Genomic DNA, 27,825 nt, shown 5'->3' on the forward strand with positions numbered 1-27,825 from the left:
AACATTTCCAAACCTTTATTGAAACAAAGGAAAAACTGATCTTTGAAACATTTATACAGGATTAACAGACAGAATATTTACATCTTCATTTTATACTCTTCAGTGTAACAGTTCTCACCGTCTTATTCCTGTTCGCTCCACATTCTAGCTGTCGCTGCACAACTAAGTAGAAATAGTGCTTCGTACCGGCAGCTCGATTGTCTGACTCTGTCCCTGCAACAAAAGACTTCAGAGTGTCCCGTGTTGATCGCTGTGACGCATCACCTGAGCCGAATCAAACAATCACAGGGTCACCATCATGCGCCACTCTGGGAGCCTAAGACACAGTCAGATTCCACTCTTCATCTTCAATCTCGTCTTCATGAGCAGGAAACTCGTTCACCTGAAATACACGTCAGTGCATCCATCACACATACAAGTTGTATATATATATATATATATATATATATATATATTTATATATTTATATACACACATATCATCATCAGCTGAGAACAGGTGATTTTACCTGGAGGACTTCATCAGCGTGATCAGCTGCAAACTGATCAGGGGGCTGTTTCACCTCCACCATCACCTTACCATCACCTAGAGAGATAGAGTGATGACTGACAGTCTGCACGTACACTGAGACAGCAGCATGTACTGATACTCACTCAGAGGGGGTGCTACTGTACCTAGAAGTATGAGCAGTACTGAAGAGAAGGCCTGAACCAGAGCTCTCTCTCTGACCAGCCTCTGCAGTTTACAGCGTCTCTGTAGGACAACAGTTGCAACATCTGGCCCTGGGGGTGGTGTTTGGGGGGAGGAGAGAGAGAGAGACTCTCATTTAAATCCTTAAGTCTTTGTAAGCAAGTGTTTCCATCAGTCAGTACATAGAACCTTTATTGTTAAACACGTTTTTCCATGCTAATGCTATGTTGAAGGTTGGCCAGCAGATGTCGCCTTATTTGATCAAATGCCTCGAAACACTGAACCATTTCTCCATCACTACTTTGTGACTCCCAAAGAGAACATGTTTCTATTTTACTAATTTGTTGTTTTTACCTATATAAACATCAGACCTCACCTGTGCAGGTGAAGCTTTCCTCCAGCACTGCCGCTCCTCTGCTCGTCTGTCTGTGCCGAGGGAAGGAGAGCTGCATCAGGCAGCCAAACCTCAGCCTCCTCCGAGTGACTACTCCCCCCTCCTCCTCCTCCTCCACCTCGTCATCATCTCCTTCTTCACCGGTGAGCTCCTTTAGCTGAGGAGGACAGACACAGACAGGAAGTCACCTGCGTTCACACTCCCTCACCTGAATTAAAAAAAAAAAAAAAAGGATGTAGGTGTGTGTTCCTCACTGTGACGATGTTAGAGGTCCAGCCGTTGAATCCCAGGCAGTGATTGGCCAATTCCAGGCAACGGTTGTGGCTCAGATGTTGGCTGCTGCTGGACAGGAAGTGAGAAGTCCGTTTAGAGCTCAGCCTCACCTGAAAACACACACACACACACACGGCAACACGTGAGTTGCAGGTAAACACTCACGATGTCAGCGATTAATCAATACGTCAGAAAGACAAAGCGCACACATGGGAGGTGGAAGTGCTGACCTTGAGTGGAGAGCTCTGGAAGAGAGGGCGTCCATCAGTGAGCCGCTGAGCCTTCGAAGCCTGAGCTGCAGAGTAGAATTTGATGAGGGCGTAGAAGCCGGGAGGGTGGAGAGGAGCGTTAGGTGTCACCTTCAACAGGTAGAGAGGACCGAAGGACGAGAAGACGGCAAACAGCCCGTCCTGGCAACAACAACAAAAACAAAAGCTGGTTCAGCTTTGACTCGTACTGTACAAATACATTCCTTGTGTTTAGCAGTCCCGATCAGATCAGAACAGGTGAACTCACATAGATCTGAGCCTCGGTGAGAGACGGCTGGATGTCCCACACAAACAGAGTCTTGTTGTTCTCCACAGGAACCCGGAACTCCAGGATGTCCACCTCCATCACACCTGCACACCTACACGCACACATTCACACCGGACTGCCTTCAAAATTCAACCCAGACTCAACTTTTTCTTCGTGTCAGCTCAGACACCACAAGCAAACACACAACATCACACACATTTAGGGTTGCCAAACGTCCCTTAAAAAAAACAGAATCGTCCCCGTATTTAGAAACAAAAGTATGCGTCCAGTATTGAGCTGAAACTGGACGCACTCTGTCCCGTATTACCGTGAGAATCAAAAATAGTGTGTAAAATGTCAATGGAATTAATAAATAACAGGGCGCTTTATAAGGACATTTACGGTAAACGTATGAGGTGACGGTGGGAATCCCGCTCATCTCATTGGTCGAGGTACTGTCGCTTGCGAAGAAGATACCGGAAGACAACAAAGCAACAACTTTTCCTCACACTTTCTGTTTGCACTTTTCTTATTGCACAACTACATGAGGAATGTTCTGCTTTCTGTTGTTTTACATTAATTTATACAGTTTTAAATTAAGCAGGACAGGTTTCTGTTTAAGAGAGATATTTATTTTGTTCAGTTAATTTTGTTATTTTGTATTAAAAAATAAATTGTTGAATAATAATTTGTTTATATCACTCAGAAATATGCATTTAATTCAATTGAGGTTCGAGTCAAATAGTTAATAGGTCGGCCAGCCCTGCCAATGAGGAGTCCCTTATTTCTTTTTCTGGGAGTTGGCATCTCTACACACATCATTTGTAAAGTTTCACCAATTCAGAGGAAACACTGAAGATTTCGCCAGTCAGCTGAGCGGTCAATCAATGAGCGACTCGTTTCACAAACCGAAAACAGCTGGAAGTGATTTCTCAGCCAGCGAAATGTTGAGTGTGAACACGAGAACAAGACACGGATAATGTAAAGAAACAACATATTGGACGTTTAACAGTAAAATGAAAGTAGCGTGAAGTATATTGTAACGTTTGCTCTGTCTGTTGTTATTTGCTCTGTAAGGGTCCTCTGGCACAATACTTTCCTTCGTGATAAATAAAGTTATATCTCATCGATAAAGCGTCTTAAAATTTTTATACTTCAAATCCGCCGTGACACTAAACATGAATATCCGTCTGTCCGTATTTTAAATTGCGTGAAGTTTACTCACCGACATAAACAACAGATCCAACCGTATCCAACGGACTGGTTTTACCGCGCTTCCGCTAATGGGCGGAGTCTGCTGCGGCACCCAATGAGGACGCAGAGTGACGACATCTCTAACGGACCAATCAGGGTGTTCTGGTTCTTTAGACACCTTTTTAGACACAGTTGTACTACTTTACTACTAAATGGGATTATTAAACAACTTTTTTTTTTTTTTTTCTTTCTTCTGATTAACTATCACGTTACCGTTTCATCAATCAAAATAAAAAAGGCAAATATGTATGTTATTGTAGTTATGTAATTACAAAAATATACAGAATATGTTAATAAAAGATTATTTAAGCAAGAAGGGGTTTTCGAGACAACAGTATGTACTTTACAATTAAAAGTCTTACAAATGAAACAAACCAAGAGTCAATACCTGCCACTGCCAGGTGTTCAACCTGCTCTGTCGTCATCAGTTTCATGGACAACATGAAAGTGAAAACGAGGCTGACGTCAGCTGTCAGTCAAATTCCAGGTAAAACAAACAAACAAACAAACGGGAAAAGCCGCGACGGAGCCATCCCAGTGTCTGGCGTCCCGTTACGTAAGAGAGTGTGTCGTTTAGGGCCGGCTTTCTCCCTTTAGCGTCTTCTTGTGAAAGTAAAAACCACGTGATTAGTACGCGCTGAACTCCATTGGTCGGCAGGTGAAGAGAGGACTGCAGTAGTTTGGAAAATGAAACACGGACTTCCTCAACAGCAAGAAAACTGAGAGCGAAAACAGTGCAGCCACGTTCCCACAAGAAACAATCACTCTGTCATCACTGAATCGTTCATTTCGTAATCGATGAACAGATGACTCTGCAATAAATAAACTGATCACTCTGTAATAAAACAAAAACGATAATCGATGTAATCAATAAACTGATCACTCTGTAAGTAATAAATTGATCGAGCTATAACACACGTGTCAAACATACGGTCCACGGGCCTAAAGCGGCCACCCCAGAGGGTCTAATCTGGCCCGCAGCATGAATTTAAAAAGTGCAAAAATTACACTGAAGTCATTAACTGCAATATTTCCACTAAAAATAACTACTATTCCAAGAGTTTTAGTGAGACCTCGAACTATACAGAAATTAAATTTTCTTAAAAGTTCAGTTGTTCGTTATATGTTTTGTAATAGTACAGTTCATTAAATGTAAACATTTTCATAATATACTTGTACTTGTTTGTACTAAAACAAAGGGAAAATTTGTGTATATTTGGCCCCTGAACTAAAATGAGTTTGACACCCCTGCTCTATAACCATGACCACTTTGTAATCAATAAACTGGTCACTGTGATCAACAATCACTTTCTAATACAACACACTTTCATAGTTGAATATCAGAAGAACTTTTACTGCTTTACTGCCTGTGTGGAAAGGGTGAGTTGAAATAGTGTGGGAATTTCTGGCACTCCCTCTGTTTTCTGTTTCCTCTTCATATTAAAGGTCTGAACTCCCAACCAGCAGCATGTTGGAGACACAGATTCTCAGCGCAGCTTCATCAAGTCCATTATTTTCATCATGTACAACAAAATCGGTCTGTTCTACGTCCTCAGCAGCTTCCTGACCGCTGCACACTGCTGTGATTGGCTGAGACACTACGGCCACCTGAGCAACAGATCTCTTACTCTCATTGACAGCATGGTGAGTACAGACTTACATCAACTTATATACAAAAGTAGAATAAATATACAACTTGAAGAAGTAGTAAAATGTGGTGGTGATGTGGTAAAATGAAACGTTGATCTTTCAGGGCGGTCCGTTGACTGAAGACGATAGTCCTCCTGTTCCCTTTCCATACAAACTCTACAGCCGCATGCGTAACTGCTCTGAGGTAAGCACTTAATTAGTCGATCAATTGACGGTTCCACTGCTTTCATCTCATCTTCTGTACCTGTGTGAAAATCACGCTTTAACTGACTGAAATACTGTTTACCTCCTCCTCTCCAGGTAGAGTCCCAGCTGGTTTTCATCAGGGACAGTCTGAAGCTCATTTTAGAGCTCTATCACCATGATAACATCTCCTCTGCTGGCTGGGACACCACCAGGACTGAGCACTTCTTGATGAGCATTGACAGACAAATAGACGGATTCAACAGCTGCGTAAGTGAACAGTCATTTCAACATTTCAACTGCTTTCGGTGCTTTTAATTTAGCTGGGGGGGGGGGGGGGGGGAGCATTGATCTGTTCATTTATTAATCTCAAAGTCAGAGGCTGGCTGACTCTGGGATTTTACACTCTACTTACTTTCAGAACACATCAACTCCTTTCACTCAGTCCTTCTACTACCCATATGCCAGCTAAAACCAAGCTGAAGCCTGATATGTGCTGAAACTATAACATCTATTGCCACTTCGGCTCCTTTTAGTGATAACACTCCAACACTGCAAGTGTTACTGAGGTCTCACAGGACTTCAACTCCTTTTGCCAGATGTTTTAATGAACTCAGCTCTAAGTGATGAAGTGGAACCTTTGTTTTAACTGCCACTTCAGCTCCTTTTACTGTTTTCCCTTCACGAACCACTTCATATCTTTTCATGTTCAACTTCAGGTTTCACTTCAAACACAGAAAATTAACCTCAAGTGTGTTTTTTGTCCTCAGGTGTCAACAGACAAGACAGTAAACAGACAACTGAGCAGGTACTACAGGAAACTGAGAATGAGTACTCTGCAGCACATGGTGAGTACAAGTAGTATATTACTGACTGTACTACTCTATAGTACTGTGTGTACAGACTGTAGTACTGCGTGTACTGACTGTATTATTGTGTGTGCAGGGTGGCAGTGCTGTATCCTGGGAGCTGCTCAGGAGTGAAACCAAACAACACCTGCATCAGTTGGATCTGCTGGTGGCCTCCATCAAAGCTACAGCTTCTGCCAGCAGGAGGCGCTCTGCAGCAACCAGAGAGCAACATTAACACGTGCCTTTCTACTGTTTCTGTCTTTTTATTTATATATTTAAATTTTTAAAGTATTTATTTATTTTTATTTATTTATTTATTCATATTATTTATATTTTTAAATTATTTATATTTATTTATTTAAACTCTGTTTTTAACTGTAACTGTTTTTGCACAATAAAGTCATTCCTGCTGATAAGAATCTGACTCAGATTTTCCTTGTTTTGTCAAGTCTTGTTTTTAATTGTCATAATGATGATAAGCTACAGCAAATATGTGAAATAAACTAAACACAACAGTGTGAACGCGTTTGAAGGATCCGAGATTGACTTACTGTAAAAAACTGAACCGTTAAAAGACAATTGTTAAGTTTTAGAAATAGTGCTGAAATTGCACAAAGACCTATGTTTACTTTGTTTGCAAAAGAGATCAGTCACTCACCTGCTGATTCCTCTCATGTAACATCATATTCACTAACATGAAGGTAACACAATGCTGGCGCCACGTGAATGAGGCCATGCTAAAGCTTTCACAAATATTAATGTCTAAACAGAAAACTTGTGTTAAATGAATCACAAACAGGGTCTTTTATCCCATCTGTGAGTTTGCATCATTTTGGATTTGAACGATGGAAAAGTGTCTTAAAATTATACACAAACACTATCAGAATTCGTGCTATATATTAACACAAAATCATGACACTATACTGTGTAATATACCTATATTATAACAGTGTTAGGTGATTACTTCTTCATCATCAAGAGACAAATTTAACAGAGGAACCCCGCCCCTTGCTCGATGACAGCTGGGATTGGCTCCAGCAGACCCCGCGACTCTTAACAGGAATAAGCGGTTACAGAAGATGAAGAAGATTTAACAGAGGATGTTTTCATGACAAAGACATCTGACTGACAGCTCAGGATGAATTCCCAAAGCATCATGAACACAAAACTGTTGAAAGACTTCGATCTTGGAAAAACAAAATGTAACTTTTTTCACTGAGTCGTAGAACAAAAGAAAAACACATGGTTTGTTTAAACAGGAAACCCTCAGACATACACGCTGAGGGCTAACGTGTGTGTAATCAACCAGTTTACAGTTATTTAAAGGAAGTTTGACCAATCTATCATAAACTGATCTTTCTACAACACAGGTGTCAAACATATGGTCCGTGTGCCAAAAGCATAACACAACACTGAGACATAACACAACACTGAGACCTAGAACTATACAGAAATTACTTTTTCTTACATGTCCAGTTGTTCATTATATGTTTTGTAATAGTACAGTTCATTAAATGTAAACATTTTCATAATATACTTGTACTTCTTTGCACTAAAACAAAGGGAGACATTTGGAGTTGTCGTTATTTATAGGTTGATATGCTATTGTGTTACTGGTCCGGCCATCTTGAGATCAAATAGGGCTATATGTGGCCCCTGAACTAAACCACTTTGTAATAAATAAACTGATCACTGTGATCAATAAACAGATCACTTTCTAATCAATACACTTTCATAGTTGAATATCAGAAGAACTTTTACCGCTGTACTGCCTGAGCTCTGTGGAAAGGGAGAGTTGAAACAATGTGGGAATTTCTGCCCCCCCCCCCCCGTTTTCTGTGTCCACTTCATATTAAAAGTCTGAACTCCCAACTAGTAGCATGTTGGAGACACAAGATTCTCAGTGCAGGTTCATCAACTCCATTATTTTCATCATGTTCAGCAAAATCGGTCTGTTCTATGTCCTCAGCAGCTTCCTGACCGCTGCACACTGCTGTGATTGGCTGAGACACTACGGCCACCTGAGCAACAAATCTCTTACTCTCATTGACAGCATGGTGAGTACAGACTTACATCAAGTACTGGACGAGCTTCCAGGTGTCTCGGAGGTGCTTTCAGAGTTAGGCTGACCCTGCTGCTTGTTTGGGGGCTGAAGTGTGATAGACTTAGACAGACTTTGTTAGCGGTCCATACAAACAAAGTTGTAGGATCCCTATTGATTTTGTTGCGACTTTTATTATTATTACGATTCATCTTATTCTGTGTAGCTAAAGTGTCTGCCCAGGACAAACTGCAAGGGCGAAAGGCATCAAACCTGGTAACTTGGTAGAAGTCCTAGCATGTCACTTTGCCAAGGTGTCAATACACATGCCTGCAGCTAGGTGGCGCTATAATAAGCCAATGTATGTTATGGCTCATATCACGAGAACCGTGTGCCCTAAAAACAAAATTCTTTCTCCCTCTCATTCCTTATATTGAGAGTGAGGAGTTGTCGTCATGGTACAGAGCCCCTCCCCTCGATATCACGGTATTCTCGCGGGATCCTCACCCTCTCCGCCATGTTGGCAGGATTCCATCGGCAAAACATGATTGTTTACGTGTGTTGTTAACTCAGTAGTAGAGGAGGTTCTCACAATTCCGCACTGTTTTACCATGCCTGGAACTCACTGCTGCGTTAAAAACTGCTCCAGTACCTCACACGATACATATGAAAAACATAGGAACAATGGAATACAGTTTTTTAGGTTACCGAAATGGACACAGCATCAGGGAGAGCAAGTCTCTGACCTGACAAGGAGACGCCGGATTGCTTGGTTGGCTGCAATCAGAAGAAAGGACCTTACTTTCGATCTCACCCCCCAGTCGATGAGAGTGTGTTCTCTGCATTTTGACTCGGGTACGTTCTCTAAAAAATGTCTTTATGTTGTTTGTTAAAGCTACGAAGTGTAGGTTACCTAGCTGTTAATGTTGTTGCAAACCCTGAAGTGCATCTGAAGTTTGCTGCCTAGCTAACTATCTAACAAACTGTTGCCTCTTCGAAAATGCTCAGTGGCCAACCATTAATGTTAATTAAAAAGTAGTTGAGATTCTGCTCATGACATTATGCTACCTTGTTGGTAGCATAATGTCATAATAGATATACACGTGAACCAGGCTAACAGTGGACTGCCATTCTTCATTGGCTAACAGGGGACTTGGGTTTTTAAACAAAAAAAATTACATAGAAAATTTACTTTAAAGGCCTTTTACCACATTATTACTTAAAATGTGCTTTTTAATCTTTTTTGAAGAAAAAGCAAAGAGGGGACTCGCATCTTTGAGCGATCTCTACCTATCAAGCAGGGGACCTCCCACTACTACAGTGACACTATCTGCAGCCATTGTTTCACCTAATGAGTGTCTGTTTACTGCCAAGCCTTTGATTCTTTCAAATGATAATTTAACTTTAATGTTATCAACATTTAAACCTTTTTCTGTGATACAAATATTAAATAATCATGGCCACTGGAATTCTGAGAATAAAAAATGTTTATCTTCAAATTAGGAGTAACTTCGCTGCATACACTAATCTCAAGTGCTGGAGTATTAGCAGCAAAATTGACTTTTATCTGGGATTCATAATAATTAAAAATAAATCTCAAAGTCACTAAACATAAGTGTGCAGTTCATCTGGGGTGTTTTTAACCACTGGTGCAGAGTAGTAATGTACCCACATTTGTGTACAAAATGTGCCAGAACACATCAGGCAAGATAAGCCATAAGATATTGATGTGGAATAGGCAGTCATTTTGACTTAGGCTGAGCAAAGGTAGATCTGTCTTTGCATACAGTAATCATTCTTTCCTGCATTAGAACATGTTTCCAACCTGATCTGATCTGTCCTCCTATGGAATCAATTACAATCTCTGTCAGAGCTAGTACAAGAGGCACAACTGTAAAGAGGACATGTCACCGTTTAAAAAACTAAACAGGAGGGAAAAGAAAAACAACCAGGATGAAGTTACAAATAAAATGGGGAGGCGTAAGATAATTTATTTATATTTTTAATCACTCTGATCACTTTTATCAGACATTCAAAGCTGTCTAATCCAAATTTTAAAAAGCTGCTGCTGAGATTTTACAAGCCCTGGATTCCAATTTATAATAATAATTCACACATATAGTAATTTGCACATACAGGGCTGCAACATTTGCTCATACACATTACCAAAAAAAAAGGACACATGTCCACTGTTGGCTGGCAAATTATGACACAAGTTCCCTCTTGGATAGCACGGAGCGACAGTCACATTCTCGCATGGGTGAAAAGAAGAAATAAGCAAGATTATTTAAAACATAACTCAATATCTCAACTAAATAATTCAAGAATTAAACATGATTAGTTAATATGTTCTTTGTTTTTGTTTTAAATACAGCATGATGGCTCTATTAAAGCGAAATTAAAATGAAAAGCTACCCAGAGGGCAACGGAGTACCTGAAAATCTAAAAATGGGGAAAGAAAAGAAAAACTAGGAAAAAATAATAAAATGGTTTATAGCCAGATCTTCTATACTTATAGAAGACTATTTTATTTGTTCATTTACATTAGAGCAAAAAGGTCCACACTTAAATAGTGTGGAACGACACAAGTCCACTGTTGGTTGGCGAATAATGACACAAGTTCCCTCTTGGATAGCATGGAGCGATACTTACACTCCAAAATGGATGAATAACAGAAAAAAGCAAAATGAATGGTAGTTTTTTGTTTGTTTTTGTTTGGTTTTTTTTCCAGCTTAAGATTGAGATATAATTTAATATGTTTTTTGTAACAAAACACAAAGACTTCCTGACCAGTTTCAAGTTTGAGACTGTTTTAAATGAAGGGCAACCCATGAGGAAAGCAGAGAATTTTTAAAACGTAGAAGATCTGTGTTTTTGTTGTGTGTGCATTGAAGTAACATCCTGTAGGGTTAAGGGGGGTTAGGTTGGAAAGAAAATGCTGCAGAGGCACGGAGGAATAAAATGTATAAAATACGTTTGTTTGGCTCCTTTTGATGAACCAATGCTGGTTAAAAAGGGTAGGAAAAGAATATATTAAAAGTTATAAACACAATAAAAACAACATCAAAATAATAAAAAAAGGTAATGATAATTAGTAACTAGACAATTCCCCTGCGGGAAATCGCGAGAGTGATGCAGTGGCCGCAGCAGTCTGCGATACCATGCTATATTGCTGTGATAGTACGATGCTACGATGCTATGATGATGCTACTATGCCAAGATGCTACTACAATGCTATGATGCTAAGATACTAAGATGCTATGATACTAAGATGCTACAAAGCTAAGATACTATGTTGCTACGATGCTAAGATGCTACAATGCAATTATACTAAGATGCTATGATGCTTTAATGATCACCTGTTCATATAGTCATAATATAATCCTGGTGAAAATATTTGCGACTTACGTTGCAAATAATTTCATGTTTGACTACAAAAAGTAATGGTCAGGTCAAGACAGGTATGAAAGTATTCGCGACTTACGTCGCGAATGTCTTTACTAAGTAGCATGTCTTTACTACCATGAGCAGCAGCTATAACAAAAAGCACAACTCAAATAGTCATTTAAGGCCTGGTTCCTTCTGACTGGATGGGTGTGAGTTTGATGTCATGCAGGGTACAACAAACCAAACAGGATGAGGAGGATGCAGTAGGCCTGGCTGAGAGAGAGAGACACTGAGAAGGGTCGTCCTTTACACCCTTCTACAAACTGAAGGGCAGGTACAGGCAGCAGACCCCTCCCAGCTCCACCTGAAAGCCAGCATCACATAAGGAAGAGAGTGGGAGGGATCGTCACACCCCCACCTTTAAGAGGGCTGTCCTCACTAGGATCCCCAGACAAAGAACGAGCAAATCGTAACAATTGATCGTTAATCATAATAATTTTAACAATAAAACTCATTACTCCTACCTGAGCAATAGTTTAACAGTTTACGGCACAGTCTTACAGTTAGAAAAACAATAATATTAAACTTAACACATCCAGGCTGTAACAAGGAATCAGCGATGAAGTGAAGACCTTCAAATTGTCCTGCGAGTCCAGCTCTTCGTCTCATGTTGGATGTCACTGCAGTCTGTCTGGATCAGCTGGAGGAAAACTATAGGCAGACAAATAGACATGTCAAATAATGTTATGTAACATACTTAATATAACTCTTATGAGTGTTCAACAGCTCATTATTTATTTAATTAAAAACATCATATTATATTAAATTACTCCAATTATATATATACTGTCATTAATGTTGTTGCAAGCCATAAATGTTTCCTACTTTATGTGGTGGAATAATATATTTTTCAGTTTGACACAGTTTAATTTAAAAATATCTTCCCTTTAAATTGTAAAACTTCAACATTATTACTGTGATAAGCACCCGCTAGCAAGGCGGCGAATTAGCCGGCGGCTAACCCCACTAGCCTCCGCGTTAGCTCACGGCTAACTGCCGCGGCTAATTCGTGTTTAACTCCCGCGGGTCCGCGGTTAAATCCCGGTTAGCTAGCGGTTAGCTCGAGGCTAACTCCGCGGTTGAGTCCGCGGCGTTAAGGTAGCGGCTAGCTAGCTCCGTTAGCTCCGCTAGCTTGCTAACATACATGAGCTATGCTGGAAGGCTAGTCGTCGGCTAAATCACTGGGCGGCTAGTCGTTAGCGTCTGTTAGCAGTGTAATGTAATAGACTTGAGCCTTAGAGGTACCCGTAGCTACGCGAGATCTGCTACGTGATACGGGATACGGAAGTAATGAAGTTGTGTTCATGAAGCTACTCTGTGTTATGGCTGTTGTACAGACGTACAGTAAAGTTTGATAAAACTAAGTCGGTTGTCAAGCCTCCTAAATCTAACATGGTGTCAGAAGTGAAGGCGGAAGAAGAGTGACGGTATGGCGCAGTTTCAACCACCAACGAGTTTGTGTTTGCAAGGCAATCTTGCTGAAAATTGGAGGAACTGGAGTCAGCGTTTTGAGCTCTTCTGTACTGCCAGCGGCATCGCGGAGAAATCCGAGAAGGTGCAGTGTGCAACGTTTCTTCACGTCGCGGGAGAAGAGGCAATTAAAGTGTGCAATACGTTTGTCTTCGCGGACGGTGAGAAAGACAAAATTGACGTGCTGAAGAAGAAGTTTCAGGACTATTGTGAGCCAAGAAAAAACTTACCTTACATACGGCACATGTTCTTCACACGAGCCCAGAAACAGTCAGAGTCCATTGATTCGTATGTAACGGATTTGAACAATAAGGCCAAGGACTGTGAATTTGGACAGTTGCACGACTCCCTGGTACGTGACAGAATTGTTTGTGGTATTATTGACGACCAAGTGAGAGGGAGACTGTTAAGAGAAGCAGATCTGACCCTAGAAAAAGCCATTGATATATGTCGTGCAAGTGAAATAACGACCAGTCAAGTCAAAGCACTCACAGAAGAAATAGAAATGAACAGAGTACGGACTGTCAGACAAAAAGATAAAATGAAAGCAAACACAGAACAAAATGAGTCAAGTTGCAGCAGATGTGGTTACAAGCATGGAACAAAAAAATGTCCAGCTATTGGCCAAACATGTAAAACATGCAACAGAAAAAATCACTTTGCCAAGATGTGCAGATCACAGAGTCGACAGCACCAACAGAGAAAGACTGTACATGCAATAGAGCAAAGTGAGGATGAACATGACATGTTTATTGGCACAGTCAGACAGGAGCATGAGAAACACGTGAAAGTGATGGAGTCTGCACAAACAGAGGAAGAAAAATGGACTGAAAGACTGACAATTAACAAGAAAATTGTGACTTTTAAACTGGATACAGGTGCAGACTGCAATGCAATGTCAGTTAAAACCTTAAATGCGCTGGATGTCAGAGGAAAGCTCAGTGTTAGTAATACTAAACTTGTTGCCTTCTTTGGCCAAAAGATAGCTCCACTGGGCAAAAGAGCAATAACGTGTAAACACAAAGGCCAAAAGCACAAGATTGAGTTTGAAATCACACAAGAAGATGTTCCGGCTATACTGGGAGGAGCCACATGTGTGAAACTTGGCTTAGTGAAGAGGATGCATGATGTTGGAAAAGAAAATGACATCCTTAAGGACTATGAGGATCTTTTCACCGGACTAGGTTGCTTACCTGGTCAGCATCATATACAGATTGATCACACTGTTACACCTGTTGTGCACGCTCCCAGAAGGATTCCTGTAGCACTCAGAGACAGAGTAATTGAAGAACTACAGCGTATGGAGAAATTGGGAGTAATAACCAGGCAGACGGAACCGACAGAGTGGGTTAACAGTATGGTAACAGTGGTCACACCCAAGAAAATTCGTATCTGCATGGACCCAAAAGACTTAAACCAAGCAATCAAACGGGAGCATTATCCATTGCTCACAGTGGAAGAAGTTGTTTCCCGTATGCCGAACGCTAAGTACTTCTCAGTACTAGACGCCAATCAGGGTTTTTGGCAGATAAAACTTGATGATGAAAGCTCGAAACTCTGCACATTTAATACCCCTGTCGGAAGATACAGATTCCTGCGTTTACCGTTTGGGATCTCTTCGGCGCCAGAGGTGTTTCAGAGAGCTATTGCGCAGATGATTGAAGGGCTAGATGGGGTCGTGAACATCATTGATGACTTGCTTGTCTGGGGTGACACTGTGGCAGAGCACGACCGCAGGTTGAAGTTGTTGCTGGAGAGAGCAAAAGAGAATAATCTAAAACTCAACAAAAACAAGTGCTTTATCAGGACAAAAGAAATTAAATACATCGGACACACACTCACCACCAGTGGACTGAAACCGGATGAGGAAAAAGTGAGAGCAGTGACACAGCTCCCAGACCCACAGAATAAGCAGGAACTGCTGAGGTTCATGGGGATGATTCAGTACCTCGCAAAGTTCATCCCAAATTTGTCAGACATCAGTGCACCTTTAAGAAAGCTGCTTGTAGGTGACACGGAGTGGCACTGGGAGGAAACACAAAAGAGGAGTTTTGAGAAACTTAAACAGCTGGTCACCAACGCTCCAACCTTAAAGTTTTATGATGTTAACAAACCACTGACGCTGTCAGTAGATGCAAGCTCAGAAGGCATCGGTGCAGTCATATTGCAGGATGGACAGCCAGTAGCTTACGGGTCGAGGGCTCTCACTGACTGTCAGCGCAGGTATGTGCAAATAGAAAAAGAACTACTTGCTATTGTCTATGGGTGTGAGAAATTCCACCAGTATGTGTATGGAAAAGACATTCAGGTTGAGAGTGACCACAAGCCGCTGGAGAGTATTTTCAAAAAACCCTTGCACCAAGCTCCTATGAGGCTTCAGAGGATGCTGCTTAGGCTGCAAAGATACAGCCTTAACGTCACCTACAGACCGGGCAAGGAATTGCATATTGCAGATGCGTTGAGTCGAGCATTCCTCAAGGAGCAGAATGAAGAGCTGCTGGAGAAAGACCTAGAGGTAAACATGATCACACATCATTTACCCATGTCAGAGGAAAAACTGCACAAGTTCAGGGCAGCAACAACAAACGATCCTGAAATGAAGTTACTGAAAGACATTACATTAAGAGGTTGGCCGAATGAAAGAAGTGCGGTACCAAAAGAAATGCAGCCCTATTGGACATTTAGAGATGAAATCACACACACATCTGGGCTGATGTTCAAAGGAGCGAAGCTCATCGTTCCACATCAGCTGAGACAAGAAATGCTTAACAAAATCCATGAATCGCACTTAGGAATTGTTAAGTGCAAAGAGAGAGCCAGGGATGTGTTGTATTGGCCGCTAATGTATACACACATTGAAGAGATGGTGTCACAGTGTCCAACTTGTAATGAGAACCGCAACAGCAACCCAAGAGAGCCGCTACTCTCTCACCCTGTACCAGACAGACCGTGGGAGAAAGTAGGGACTGATCTCTTTCACTTCAAAGGATCTGAGTATCTGCTTTGTGTGGATTATTTCTCTAAGTTCCCGGAAATATCAAAGTTGAGAGACACCACCAGTGGTAGTGTCATCGTCGCACTGAAATCAGTGTTTGCCAGGCATGGCATTCCTGATGTTGTCATCTCGGATAATGGTCCTCAGTATGCCAGTGCTGAGTTCAAGGACTTTGCAGAACAGTGGGAATTCACACACACCACGTCCAGTCCTGGTCATGCTCAGTCAAACGGCCAAGCCGAAAGGACAGTACAAACAATTAAGAATCTGCTGAAAAAATCAGAAGTTAATGGTGACCCCTACATTTCACTACTGGAGTATCGCAACACACCGCTGGAGGGAGTAGGATTATCACCAGCCCAGCTACTAATGGGGCGGCGGCTAAAAGGGAAACTGCCAACTTCAGCATCACTCCTTACTCCAGAAAGTGCTGTCCAAGTACGCAGTCAGCTGAAAGAAAAGCAGGTGAAACAAAAACTATATTTTGACAGACAAACCAAGACACTGTCTGACCTGCAGGCAGGAGAAAATGTCAGGGTGCAAAAAGGAGGGACCTGGCAACCAGCAGTAGGCAAGGCAAGGCATTTTTATTTATATAGCGCATTTCATACCAAGAGGCAACTCAATGTGCTTTACATAAAAACAGAACAAATTAGAACACACAGTTAAAAGCAAGAACAAAAAAAAGAAAAAAAGAAAAAAGAAAAAGAAAAGTGTATTATATATATACATATATTAAAACGATTAAGAGGACTTACAGTGTAAATCCAAGATTACGATTTAAAATGATTTAAAAGGGCTCAGCCATATGCACATGAAAAAAGAAATGTTTTTAACCTGGATTTAAAAGTGCTTACAGTTGGGGCTGATTTCAGCTCTGCTGGTAGTTTGTTCCATTTGTGTGCAGCGTAACAGCTAAATGCTGCTTCACCGTGTTTGGTTTTAACTCTGTGCTCCACTATCTGACCTGAGTCAGTCGATCTCAGTAGTCTTGCACAAACATGACCAACCGCGATCTTTTGTAGTTTGTACACCTGATGGGAGACGGTACAGAAGAAACAGAAAGTATCTGCGGAAAACTGATGAGAAAACCTTTCATGTCACAGATGCACAAGACCTCAACCTGAACACAGACTCAGGGATGAAACCCTGTGACACAAATGACAGACATGCAAAACACACAGGTTCAGATGAACACACTGTGGTTGCACAAAATACAGAGACACGGAATGAACAATCTGAAACACTCTCATGTCGAACCAGATCCAGTAGACAAGTGAGACTACCTGTTAGATACAGAGAGTAGATTAAGTATATGCACAAGTTAGTGAATGTTTATTGTTATATTTGGTATGGTTTCAGAGAGGTTGAAGTACATGGTTGTATAATTGCAAGCTAAAGGTCAGTACAGTTTGAAACATTTGCATAGAGTAAAATGTTTAGTCACATTTTATGTTGGTAAAGTGTTCATATTTAATAAGACATGTTTACACAGGTTAAGTCAACAAAAGAACAGACTCTCATTCATGTTAACTTAAAAATGCATATAAAAAAAAAAAAAAGGGATGTAATGTAATAGACTTGAGCCTTAGAGGTACCCGTAGCTACGCGAGATCTGCTACGTGATACGGGATAGGGAAGTAATGAAGTTGTGTTCATGAAGCTACTCTGTGTTATGGCTGTTGTACAGACGTACAGTAAAGTTTGATAAAACTAAGTCGGTTGTCAAGCCTCCTAAATCTAACAAGCAGTTTAGCTATTCACTGACCTAATAAGATGAAGGAAACGGGTCAGGGATGTTGTGTCAGGAGTTTCAGCAAAGCAGCCAGATATAATTTGTGTTTAAAATAAAGGAAAAGGTCAAACATGAAGTTGTCATTCAGTCAATGAGAAGAGCTATAGCTAAGAGGCCCAGTAGCTGTGTGAAAGGGGGGTTTTAATGTTTTGGCAGATCATGTTTTCCACTGAGAGCTCTTTTCCCGCCTCTCGTCCCCAGCAGCTGCGTGTGTGAACGTGTGTAAGCTGGTTGGGGTCTGGTTGTCATGGCTACCAGGGTCAACTGCTCCTGTTCGAATGTCAGTTGGAAGACGGGGAGAGAGAGAGAAAATGCTGAAAAATCGCCTCGAACAGGAAGGACTTGTGGCCAAACTGTATTTCCAATCATTGAACCGACTTAACTTTGGGCATCTTGAGGCTTTCCTGAACGTCTACATATGCAGTTTGTGGGTAAAATGAAGAAATGTGACCTATTTAAAGCGATTCAAAGAAAGGTTACGTCTGCTTTCCTCCAGAAATTTCCCTGCCTTTTTAACATGGCAGCCTATGGAGCTGTGGATGGGTGTTGCTGGCGCATCTTTGTGTCTGACGCCAAAACTATAAGACTTACAGCTTTAGCAGACGAATTTGAGTGAGAAGACAAATTTTCCTACGTTTCTATGTATAAATTATGTCTGTCGTGTGAAATTTGTGGCCACGGGAGCAGTTTCTGTACAGTTTTTTGACTAATTTTCGTCTCCCCTCCTCACTCTAGCTGATGATGTCATCCACTCTAGCACAAACATTCCGCGCAATACACACCCATTATAAACCCTGAAATTTGAGTAAAAACCTACACAACTCTGAGGCTTCATAGTTTAAAAACGGTAAAAGTTGTCGATAAGTGAAGTGAATCTCTGAAGAGAAGGCAAGAGTACCTACGTTTTAAAGTTGAAATGAAGTCTCTCGGTTAAAGTATGCCAGAGCAGTTCATTGTTGAAAATGTCTGTTGAATTTTTTTTTTTTTCGTGCTTCTCCATTCATTTCAATTGTCGCGAAAAAATCTTGTTTGGAAGAACTGTATAGAAGCACACCGAGTCCGATCGAGACGCACGTTTTGATGTATTTTGACCTGTGTGCGACGAACGGTATTTGAGTTGAAAAGTTTCGAAAATCCGTAGGAAAAAGTTTAATAATAAGAAGAAAAACGTAGTGAAGAACAATAGTTTGCAGTGCGAAGCACTGCAAACTATTGACCCCCCCATAGCTTTGCTATGAGGGTCAATAGTTTGCATTGCGTAGCACTGCATCACTAATAAAACTGACAAACATATTAATGGTTCTAAGACACAAGGGCTGTTGTGGTGAGCTTCTAATAAAATTCCATGGTAGGGGATCCCCTCTGCAAGTTGATGCCTGGAAATTGGGGTGACTAAAAAGATAATTCCTCTCTGTGGGTTTAACATAAATAAATAAATGTTACGGAAATTCCTTTATCAAGAATGACAGAGTCACTGGAGTTTCGTTTGAAAGTTTTATTTGCAACAAGGAGTTGACACATGCACTACAGCAAGTACAGAGTCAACAGGCAATAATAAGATTACATCCATTTTTGTCTAATAGGTGGTCTTGACCTAGTGATGGTTACAGAGAGACAGCCTTGCTAAATTTGTCATAATAAACAGAGCCATAATAAAAGTAGACCTGGCACATCAGTGCCCCACCCGTGGGAAGAAGACGGAAGCAATAATTTTTTTGCGATTGCGTTTAACCTTGGTATTTTTCCAATAAATAAGGAAACTCATATGGTGAGGCAAAGTCAAAATCAGCATGCATAATACAAGTTAAAATATTAATAAAATCACATCAAATCAACATGCAGGAGGAACAGGCGTTGCCATTGCAGACCACGTTAAGTGGCAGCCAAATGGAGCTCTCTACTTGGAGATGGTCTGATGGCTGCAGCTCTTTGAATCCCTCCTTGTCAAGGACGACCGTGTAGTTCTCTGGAGTCTCTGTCTGTGTAAGTCCATACTCCTGGTGGTCTCCCAACTCCTCTGGTCGTGCATGCGGAGGTTAGGTTGATGGTTAGGGCCCCGTCCTCTCCATGGAGGACAAAGGAGTGCACTATATTGAAGATTGATTTTCGGGGTCCCATACTTAGAAATTCTGGTGGGAAATTTTTCTAGCAGATTGATATGTATACATAGGGAAATGCAAATATGTGCAAATATTTGACCCCTCTAGACTTGTTTCTTGGGCCCTAAGACATCAAGCAAAGCCTTCTGGATCTCCGAGTTCTGGTGGCCATCGGCCACCTTTGACACTGTGATCTTGGTGGCTTTGTTGAGAGCGCTGACCCACTCCACCAGGTCCTGCTGATCACTGGCCTGCAGGAAGAACTTCCTCATCCCGGCATTGATAACAAAGCAGAACTCTGCTTTAGGCCTCAGCTTAGTGACATCGCTGACCTTAGAAATGTAAGTGAGCTTAAGGGAGCCAACACACAATTTTGACAAAGGCCGTGATGTCCTTCTCGATGTTGTACTTCTCCATGGCATCCTGCTGCATCTCATCAGACATATTTGTGTTCTTGATCACTGCCTTCTTGTCAGACATGATGGCTTTCTGGCGTCTTTCAGCAAAGTTTTAATATTGCAATGGGGTTAGGCAGAAAATAAAATAAAATAGCTAAACTTGACTGTTATGATTCAAACAAAGGGGAAAAAAATCAACAGGCTTTTGCTTACACATGCACAATGAAAAATAATACTGTAGCAGCTTGTAGGTGTTTTATTTTAAAGGGTTTTAGGGCAGTCAATGTCACTTCCCAGAAACCCACGCACTCAGGCCATGTTTATGCATTAGTTTATCAAAATGTAGTAGGAATACTTTTTTATGTTTTAAAAACACTTTGCAAATCAGATTTCCATCTATTGTGTTCTTTCCACCTCCGTAAGTCAATCTATTTGGCTTGGCTTGTTCCCGCCTCCAAAACTCTATGCAAAAACACCCTCTATTGGAGGGTGGAGTCCACCCTAACTTGCTGCTTCAGCAAAAGATCAGCATTGTCTGAAAATATTTTTCTGTCTGTGAGTTTGTTGTCTTTAGACGGCAGTTCACCACTAGATTTATCATTAACTTGCATTTGAAAGAGTGGGTTTACTGGGCTAGGCAGCTGCAGACGAGGCAGGAATTCTAAACTTGATGAAACAAAAACTTCTTTTTTGTTCTTTTTGTACATATTGACACGGCTAATCCCAAGATCAAATCTGTGATCTTGGGATCATGCTGTATTTAGGACAAAAACAAAAAACAAAGAACATAATAACTAATCATGTTTAATTCTTGAATTATTTAGTTGAGATATTGAGTTATGTTTTAAATAATCTTGCTTATTCCTTCTTTTCACCCATGCTGGAGTGTGACTGTCGCTCTGTGCTATCCAAGAGGGAACTTGTGTCATAATTCGCCAGCCAACAGTGGACTCGGGTCCTTTTTTTTTTGGTAATGTGTATGAGCAAATATTGCAGCCCTGTATGTGCAAATTACTATATGTGGGGGGGCCGTCTGGGGGTGGGGGGTGGGGGTGTAAAGACTAGAGTGGAGTAGTGGGGGGTGGAGGGCCAGCAGGGGGTCCAGAGCTGAATCTGTTGCTTGGCTTTGATGCTGAAACCGGTAATCAACTTCATGCCCCTCCACACGTCCCGGGTGTTGTTCTGCGGGAGCTTTGCCTCCAGCTTCCTCCTATAGTCGTCCTTACATTCCCTCAGCTTGACCTTGAGTTGCCACTGTATCCTCTTCAACTTGTCCTCATCTCCAGATCTGAAGGCCTGCTTCTTCTTGTTCAGCAGACCCTTCATCTGGCTGGTGATCCAAGGCTTGTTGTTAGGATAACAGTGGACAGTCCTTGTAGGGATTGCTGTATCCTCACATAAGTTGATATAGTCTGTGATACAGTAAGTACTGCCTTGGAAGACCAGTATGTTATAAGTTTATTAGAGATGATATATGGGACAAATCAGATGGAGGCTAGATTAACCCCAAGACTTGCACTGATGAAATACTGCAAGATTATGTTTTACCACCATAAGATATTGGATTTGCTGCTGTTTCTTACTATCCATCTCCATTTTTGTCATGGGTATAGATACACTAACCTTTAGTTAATTTTTTTTTTTCTGATCACGATAGACTGTATCACACAATACTGGGCACATATGATGCAGAAAATCTGAAATGAAACAATTAGGACAACAATATACTGATGGGGCTTATTTTAAGACAGAAAGGGCCACGTGGCCACACAAATTCCAGTAGACCATAAGCATCTTACTATTGTCCAAATATTAACCTCAAAACACAGGTCACACTTATTGATGAAATTAAACTCATATATTAGTGTTGCAATTGCTTCTGAAATATTCTCAGTAAAACAAGAAACACAAAATATTTAATTCTAAATCCTGGACTTGTATAATTTAACTTGTATGGAAATGGGCTGCTAAAACTGACCTCTGAAGGAGTCACACATAGCTTCTTTCAGGATCAGCACAAATTCTGAAACTTCATCCATTTAATGAGTTTGGTTAACTACAGTTGTATTGTGTGCCACTGAGATACAAGTGTATAGTTCATTTAAAGTGTTTCAGCCAAAAGTGTGGAGTGAACCACTGCAGCTAAAAAGTTTGCTTAGAACTGAGATCACGCTTCTCTGGCGCATTTTTTTTTTCACGAAATGTTTATTGCACTGATGAACTTTAACAAAACAAAAAAACATAAGATGACTGAGGAAACTTGTAATGCTGCAACGAGGGCAAAACACACACCCAAAATACTTCCACACTGCTGAATGACAACCTTTTATGGGCATGAGTTTGGTTCAGGTGGGTGGATGACTCTCACCACTACCACCTGGGTTTTTGTTGCCATCCATTTAACCCTCCTTACTGCAGACTTTCCTCCGCTCTATCTCTCACTCACTCTTTCCAAACACTCAACTGCAGATGGGCTTCCTCCACTTCCAATCCAAATCTACAGGACTCTAGTATTGCGAAAATTAAATATTTTGTGTGTGTTCCACCGACAGGTCACTACACTCTATTCCCATCCAAATATAACATTTTAAAAGCAATTGTAACACTATTTTAAAAGTTTAATTTCATTAAAGAGTATGATCTAAATTTCCAGGTCAATATTGGGATATGAGTAATATGCTTTTGGTCTACTGGAGTTCGTGTGGCCATGCATGCTTGTGTGAAATTTTTTGCAAAACTTTCTGTGTCAAATCAATCATTTTCATTTCACGTCAGTTGTGTCTCAGTCTGAATTGGAAATGTCATCTTGGCTATGAGTAGCTAGCAGCCCTGAAGCCCTTGGTAGAAAGGCCCAATGGTTACCATCCCCCACAATGCAGACAGTGAAGGACTGATAGCTTCATTACCACATATTCACACTCTCTCCCTGCTTGATGTCACTCACTTTTAGACAGCAGCACTCACTACAATTCAACCTTAAAAGTTTAGATCTGTGAAGACCTTGGATGCTGTGTCACTTCACTGTTTCCCATAAAAAATATGCAACTCCTCCTAAAAAAATTAAGTAAAATTACATTGCTTACTACAACATATGTATGGTTTATACGAAACATACAAAGAGAATAAAGAATCTACATGCTTAGGAATGTATAGCTGCATACATTAAAGCACTCACCACGATTCAACATTAAAAGTTGGGATCTGTGCTGTGTCACTTCACCGTTTCGATGTAGAGTTTTCTTTTCTATTTAGGTAATTATATGAAACATACAAAGAGGATAAATAATCTATTCCCCTATTCTCAAAACAACCATTAAAATAACATTCACATTACTAGTTTAAGAGACAAATTTCTTCAAACAGTGTGACCTAAGTTTTCAGGTTAATATTAAGACATAAATACTATGCTCATGGTGGCCATGCAGGCCTTTCTGTCTTGAATCATTAATGTCTTTGTGTTTTGTTACAAAAAACACATTAAATCATCCCACAAAACAAACAAAAAACTACCATTCATTTTGCTTTTTTCTGTTATTCATCCATTTTGGAGTGTAAGTGTCGCTCTATGCTATCCAAGAGGGAACTTGTGTCATTAATCGGAAGCCAAGAGTGGACTTGTGTTGTTCCACACTATTTAAATGTGGCACTTATGCTCTAATGTAAATGAAAAAAATAAAATGGATTTCTATAAGTATAGAAGATATGGCTATAAACCATTTTATTATTTTCTTCTAGTAGTTTTTCTTTTCTTTCCCCATTTTTAGATTTTCAGGTCCTTTGGGTAGCACTTCATTTTAATTTCGCTTTAATAGAGCCATCATGCTGTATTTAAAACAAAAACAAAGAACATATTAACTAATCATGTTTAATTCTTGAATTATTTAGTTGAGCTATTGAGTTAAGTTTTAAATATTCTCGCTTATTTCTTCTTTTCACCCATGCTGGAGTATGACTGTCGCTCTGTGCTATCCAAGAGGGAATGTGCGTCATAATTTGCCAGCCAACAGTGAACCTTTTTTTTTTTTTTTGGTAATGTGTATGAGCGAATATTGTATCCCTGTATGTGCAAATTACTATATGTGTGAATTATTATTATAAACTGGAATCCAGGGCTTGTAAAATCTCAGCAGCAATTTTTTGAGATTTGGATTAGACAGCTTTGAATGTCTAGGATTTATTAAAAATATAAATAAATTATCGTACGCCTGCCCATCTTATTTGTAACTTCTTCCTGGTTGTTTTTCTTTTCCTTCTTGTTTAATTTTTTAAATACTTAATAATTAAATATTGGGTGTTATTTTATTTTGTATACTACAATACTTAATTATTATATAATACAAATTATTTTGCTGCCTTGTGGGTAGCATTTTGTTTTAGACAGTCATAAGCTTGAAACTGATTAGGAAATGCACATTAAGCTTTAGTTTAATCACATTTAGCTTAAGTTAATTTATCCATGCCGGAGTGTGCCTTTTGCTCTATGCTATCCAAGAAGGAACTTGTGTCATTATTCGGCAGCTAACAGTGGACTTGTGTCGTTCCATGCTATATAAGTGTGGACGTTTTTCCGTAATGTACAACAACAAACAAATTATATTCCTTTAGGTAAAGACTGAGCACACAAGTTGAAAACTGACATCCAGGCTTTGTGAAAACTGGTTTGGTGAGTATTTTGAAATGGTCTACGGTCTAGTCAAAATCTGATATTAAGTCAGACTCTAAATAAGGTATTAGTGCTTACTTAAAACCGAAAAGAGGTTAATTCGTCTGACCATTTTATTTCCAATTTACTTACTCTCCTGCTTTCTGGGCAGTCCTTTATTTTAATAGTATCAAGCTCGAAACGTATCTACTTGATATCTACTAAAGCTGAACCTTTATATTTTGTTTCAAATGCATGATGAATTGTGTTTCAATAGAGTGGTTTCTTCACTAAGTAGTTGATGAATAGCCCTACTACTATCTGAAGGAGGTGGTGGAAGGAGCCAGAGGACTGCGGTTAGCAACATGTCCCGGGCAGCAGAGAGAGCGAGCGACTGGTTATGGGTGCGCAGGAAGCATGCTAGCTGGGGAACTAGCTAAGGTAAGGAAGGCCGCATGTAGGCCTCGATTTGTTTGTTACGCGATTTGTTTGTTACGTGGTTTCGGCCTGCATTAACGGGGCGAATCGCGGTAGATCTGCTTGTTTGTCACGTGGTTCAGTCTGCATCAACGGGGCGAATCATGGTAGATTTGTTTGTTTGGCTCATGGTTGTTACTATATTAGCTGTTGATAGACATCGAATGGTGAGGGAAACAGGGTTGTGCAGTGGCGGTGTGGAGGGGGGTGACTCCAGGACGCTGGAAGTCACTGTTAAGCCTTCTTGAGGTGTCGTGGGCCTAACTTAACGAAACATCGGTGAAGGGAGGTGCCCACTTGAAAACCCCAATGACATGCTGCATACTGCTGTTGTCTTCTTGTTGCGTGGTAGCTATGGTTAGCTGCTGAGCGGGCCATACAAGCCAGCAGCGTTTGGTTAGTTTATGTTTTACAATGTCTGAACTATGCTGCTCAATGGGCTTACAAGCCAGCAGCTTTTACTCAGTTTATGTAGATTATAGGTTAATTGTCATATTATATGACCATAGGTTTGGTAGGGTCTCTTAGCGGAACAGGGCCTCTAAATGTGTTTTGCCTGGGATTTTGGCACAAGGGATTATAACATCTTATCCTGTGTATTACTGAATCTGAAAGACTGGCTGGGGCTGCAAGCCATTCAGACAATGGAGGAGTGTTAAGAAACGACGTGCGTGAATGACGTGTGAAAATCCCTGCTCCAGTCAGCAGGCGGAACGCTGAGTATGGGTTTTAACACTCACATACCTGCAAGTCCCCACTTTGCTTAATATTAAAAAAATTTACGAGAGCGTCTTAGACATGATTTTAGCTTGATTTGAGGCATAACTAACAGGGGACTGTTAGTTGTCCCCTGTTCAACTGCAAGTCCCCTGTTGGTGAATGTGTAACGACGCCGAAGTCCACTGTTATGCTGGTTGACAAGTGCACGGCAACACGTGAGTTGCAGGTAAACACTCACGATGTCAGCAATCAATCAATACATCAGAAAGACAAAGCGCACACATGGGAGGTGGTGCATTGTGGTTTCAGCCTACATGTGGAAGTGCTGACCTTGAGTGGAGAGCTCTGGAAGAGCGGGCGTCCATCAGTGAGCCGCTGAGCCTTCGAAGCCTGAGCTGCAGAGTAGAATTTGATGAGGGCGTAGAAGCCAGGAGGGTGGAGAGGAGCGTTAGGTGTCACCTTCAACAGGTAGAGAGGACCGAAGGACGAGAAGACAGCAAACAGCCCGTCCTGACAACAACAACAAAAACAACACTGAAGTGGTTCAGCTTTGTCTCGTACTGTACAAATACATTCCTTGTGTTTAGCAGTCCCGATCAGATCAGAACAGGTGAACTCACATAGATCTGAGCCTCGGTGAGAGGGGGCTGGATGTCCCACACAAACAGAGTCTTGTTGTTCTCCACAGGAACCCGGAACTCCAGGATGTCCACCTCCATCACACCGGCACACCTACACGCACACATTCACACCGGACTGCTTTCAAAACTCGACCCAGACTCAACTTTTTCTTCGTGTCAGCTCAGACACCACAAACACACACAACATCACACACATTTAGGGTTGCCAAACGTCCCTTAAAAAAAACAGAATCGTCCCCGTATTTAGAAACAAAAGTATGCGTCCAGTATTGAGCTGAAACTGGACGCACTCTGTCCCGTATTACCGTGAGAATCAAAAATAGTGTGTAAAATGTCAATGGAATTAATAAACAACAGGGCGCTTTATATGAACATTTACGGTAAACGTATGAGGTGACGGTGGGAATCCCGTTCATCTCATTGGTCGAGGTACTGTCGCTTGCGAAGAAGATACCGGAAGACAACAAAGCAACAACTTTTCCTCACACTTTCTGTTTGCACTTTTCTTATTGCACAACTACATGAGGAATGTTCTGCTTTCTGTTGTTTTACATTAATTTATACAGTTTTAAATTAAGCAGGACAGGTTTCTGTTTAAGAGAGATATTTATTTTGTTCAGTTAATTTTGTTATTTTGTATTAAAAAATAAATTGTTGAATAATAATTTGTTTATATCACTCAGAAATATGCATTTAATTCAATTGAGGTTCGAGTCAAATAGTTAATAGGTCGGCCAGCCCTGCCAATGAGGAGTCCCTTATTTCTTTTTCTGGGAGTTGGCATCTCTACACACATCATTTGTAAAGTTTCACCAATTCAGAGGAAACACTGAAGATTTCGCCAGTCAGCTGAGCGGTCAATCAATGAGCGACTCGTTTCACAAACCGAAAACAGCTGGAAGTGATTTCTCAGCCAGCGAAATGTTGAGTGTGAACACGAGAACAAGACACGGATAATGTAAAGAAACAACATATTGGACGTTTAACAGTAAAATGAAAGTAGCGTGAAGTATATTGTAATGTTTGCTCTGTTTGTTATTTGCTCTGTAAGGGTCCTCTGGCACAATACTTTCCTTCGTGATAAATAAAGTTATATCTCATCGATAAAGCGTCTTAAAACTTTTAGACTTCAAATCCGCCGTGACACTAAACATGAATATCCGTCTGTCCGTATTTTAAATTGCGTGAAGTTTACTCACCGACATAAACAACAGATCCAACCGTATCCAACGGACTGGTTTTACCGCGCTTCCGCTAATGGGCGGAGTCTGCTGCGGCACCCAATGAGG

The 27,825-nt window shown here is 40.8% G+C and overlaps 3 protein-coding genes across 4 annotated transcripts; 1 reads left to right on the forward strand and 2 right to left on the reverse strand.

Moving 5' to 3' along the window:
* On the reverse strand, window positions 1-26,326 carry LOC311506813 (RAD52 motif-containing protein 1-like). Of its 2 annotated transcripts, none has more exons than XM_084570903.1 (8): window positions 26,226-26,326; window positions 1,874-1,985; window positions 1,588-1,767; window positions 1,339-1,467; window positions 1,067-1,241; window positions 675-782; window positions 509-585; window positions 1-382 (listed from the first exon to the last, which is right to left on the reverse strand). In XM_084570903.1, exons 1-8 carry the CDS (start codon window positions 26,258-26,260, stop codon window positions 317-319), a joined length of 882 nt encoding a protein of 293 aa, XP_084427029.1. In that variant the 5' UTR covers window positions 26,261-26,326; the 3' UTR covers window positions 1-316. The 2 variants fall into 2 exon arrangements, with proteins under 2 accessions (XP_084427029.1, XP_084427030.1); XM_084570904.1 differs by lacking the exon at window positions 26,226-26,326 and adding an exon at window positions 3,099-3,143.
* Window positions 4,649-6,046, forward strand: LOC311506111 (interferon a3-like; the record flags this gene model as incomplete). The annotated part of the gene is made up of 5 exons (XM_084569993.1): window positions 4,649-4,771; window positions 4,881-4,961; window positions 5,078-5,230; window positions 5,731-5,808; window positions 5,906-6,046. 5 exons carry the CDS (start codon window positions 4,649-4,651, stop codon window positions 6,044-6,046), a joined length of 576 nt encoding a protein of 191 aa, XP_084426119.1.
* Window positions 25,830-27,761, reverse strand: LOC311506814 (RAD52 motif-containing protein 1-like). Its single transcript, XM_084570905.1, has 3 exons — window positions 27,736-27,761; window positions 26,516-26,627; window positions 25,830-26,405 (listed from the first exon to the last, which is right to left on the reverse strand). Exons 2-3 carry the CDS (start codon window positions 26,612-26,614, stop codon window positions 26,157-26,159), a joined length of 348 nt encoding a protein of 115 aa, XP_084427031.1. The 5' UTR covers window positions 26,615-26,627; window positions 27,736-27,761; the 3' UTR covers window positions 25,830-26,156.
* Window positions 27,762-27,825: the final 64 nt, after the last annotated feature.

Source organism: Chelon labrosus (assembly GCF_963514085.1).
Source record: "Chelon labrosus genome assembly, chromosome: 21".
NCBI classification, from domain to species: Eukaryota; Metazoa; Chordata; class Actinopteri; order Mugiliformes; family Mugilidae; genus Chelon; species Chelon labrosus.

Excerpts from the sequence above, each read along its gene's own strand:
- LOC311506813 (XM_084570903.1), bottom strand. The coding sequence starts at position 26,260 with ATGGACGCCCGCTCTTCCAGAGCTCTCCACTCAAG. Across the intron at positions 783-1,066 it reads GGAAAGCTTCACCTGCACAG|GGCCAGATGTTGCAACTGTT; the intron begins GTGAGGTCTGAT and ends CACCACCCCCAG. Across the intron at positions 586-674 it reads AGTACTGCTCATACTTCTAG|GTGATGGTAAGGTGATGGTG; the intron begins GTACAGTAGCAC and ends CTATCTCTCTAG.
- LOC311506814 (XM_084570905.1), bottom strand. The coding sequence starts at position 26,614 with ATGGAGGTGGACATCCTGGAGTTCCGGGTTCCTGTGGAGAACAACAAG. Across the intron at positions 26,406-26,515 it reads TCACCGAGGCTCAGATCTAT|GACGGGCTGTTTGCTGTCTT; the intron begins GTGAGTTCACCT and ends TGTTGTTGTCAG.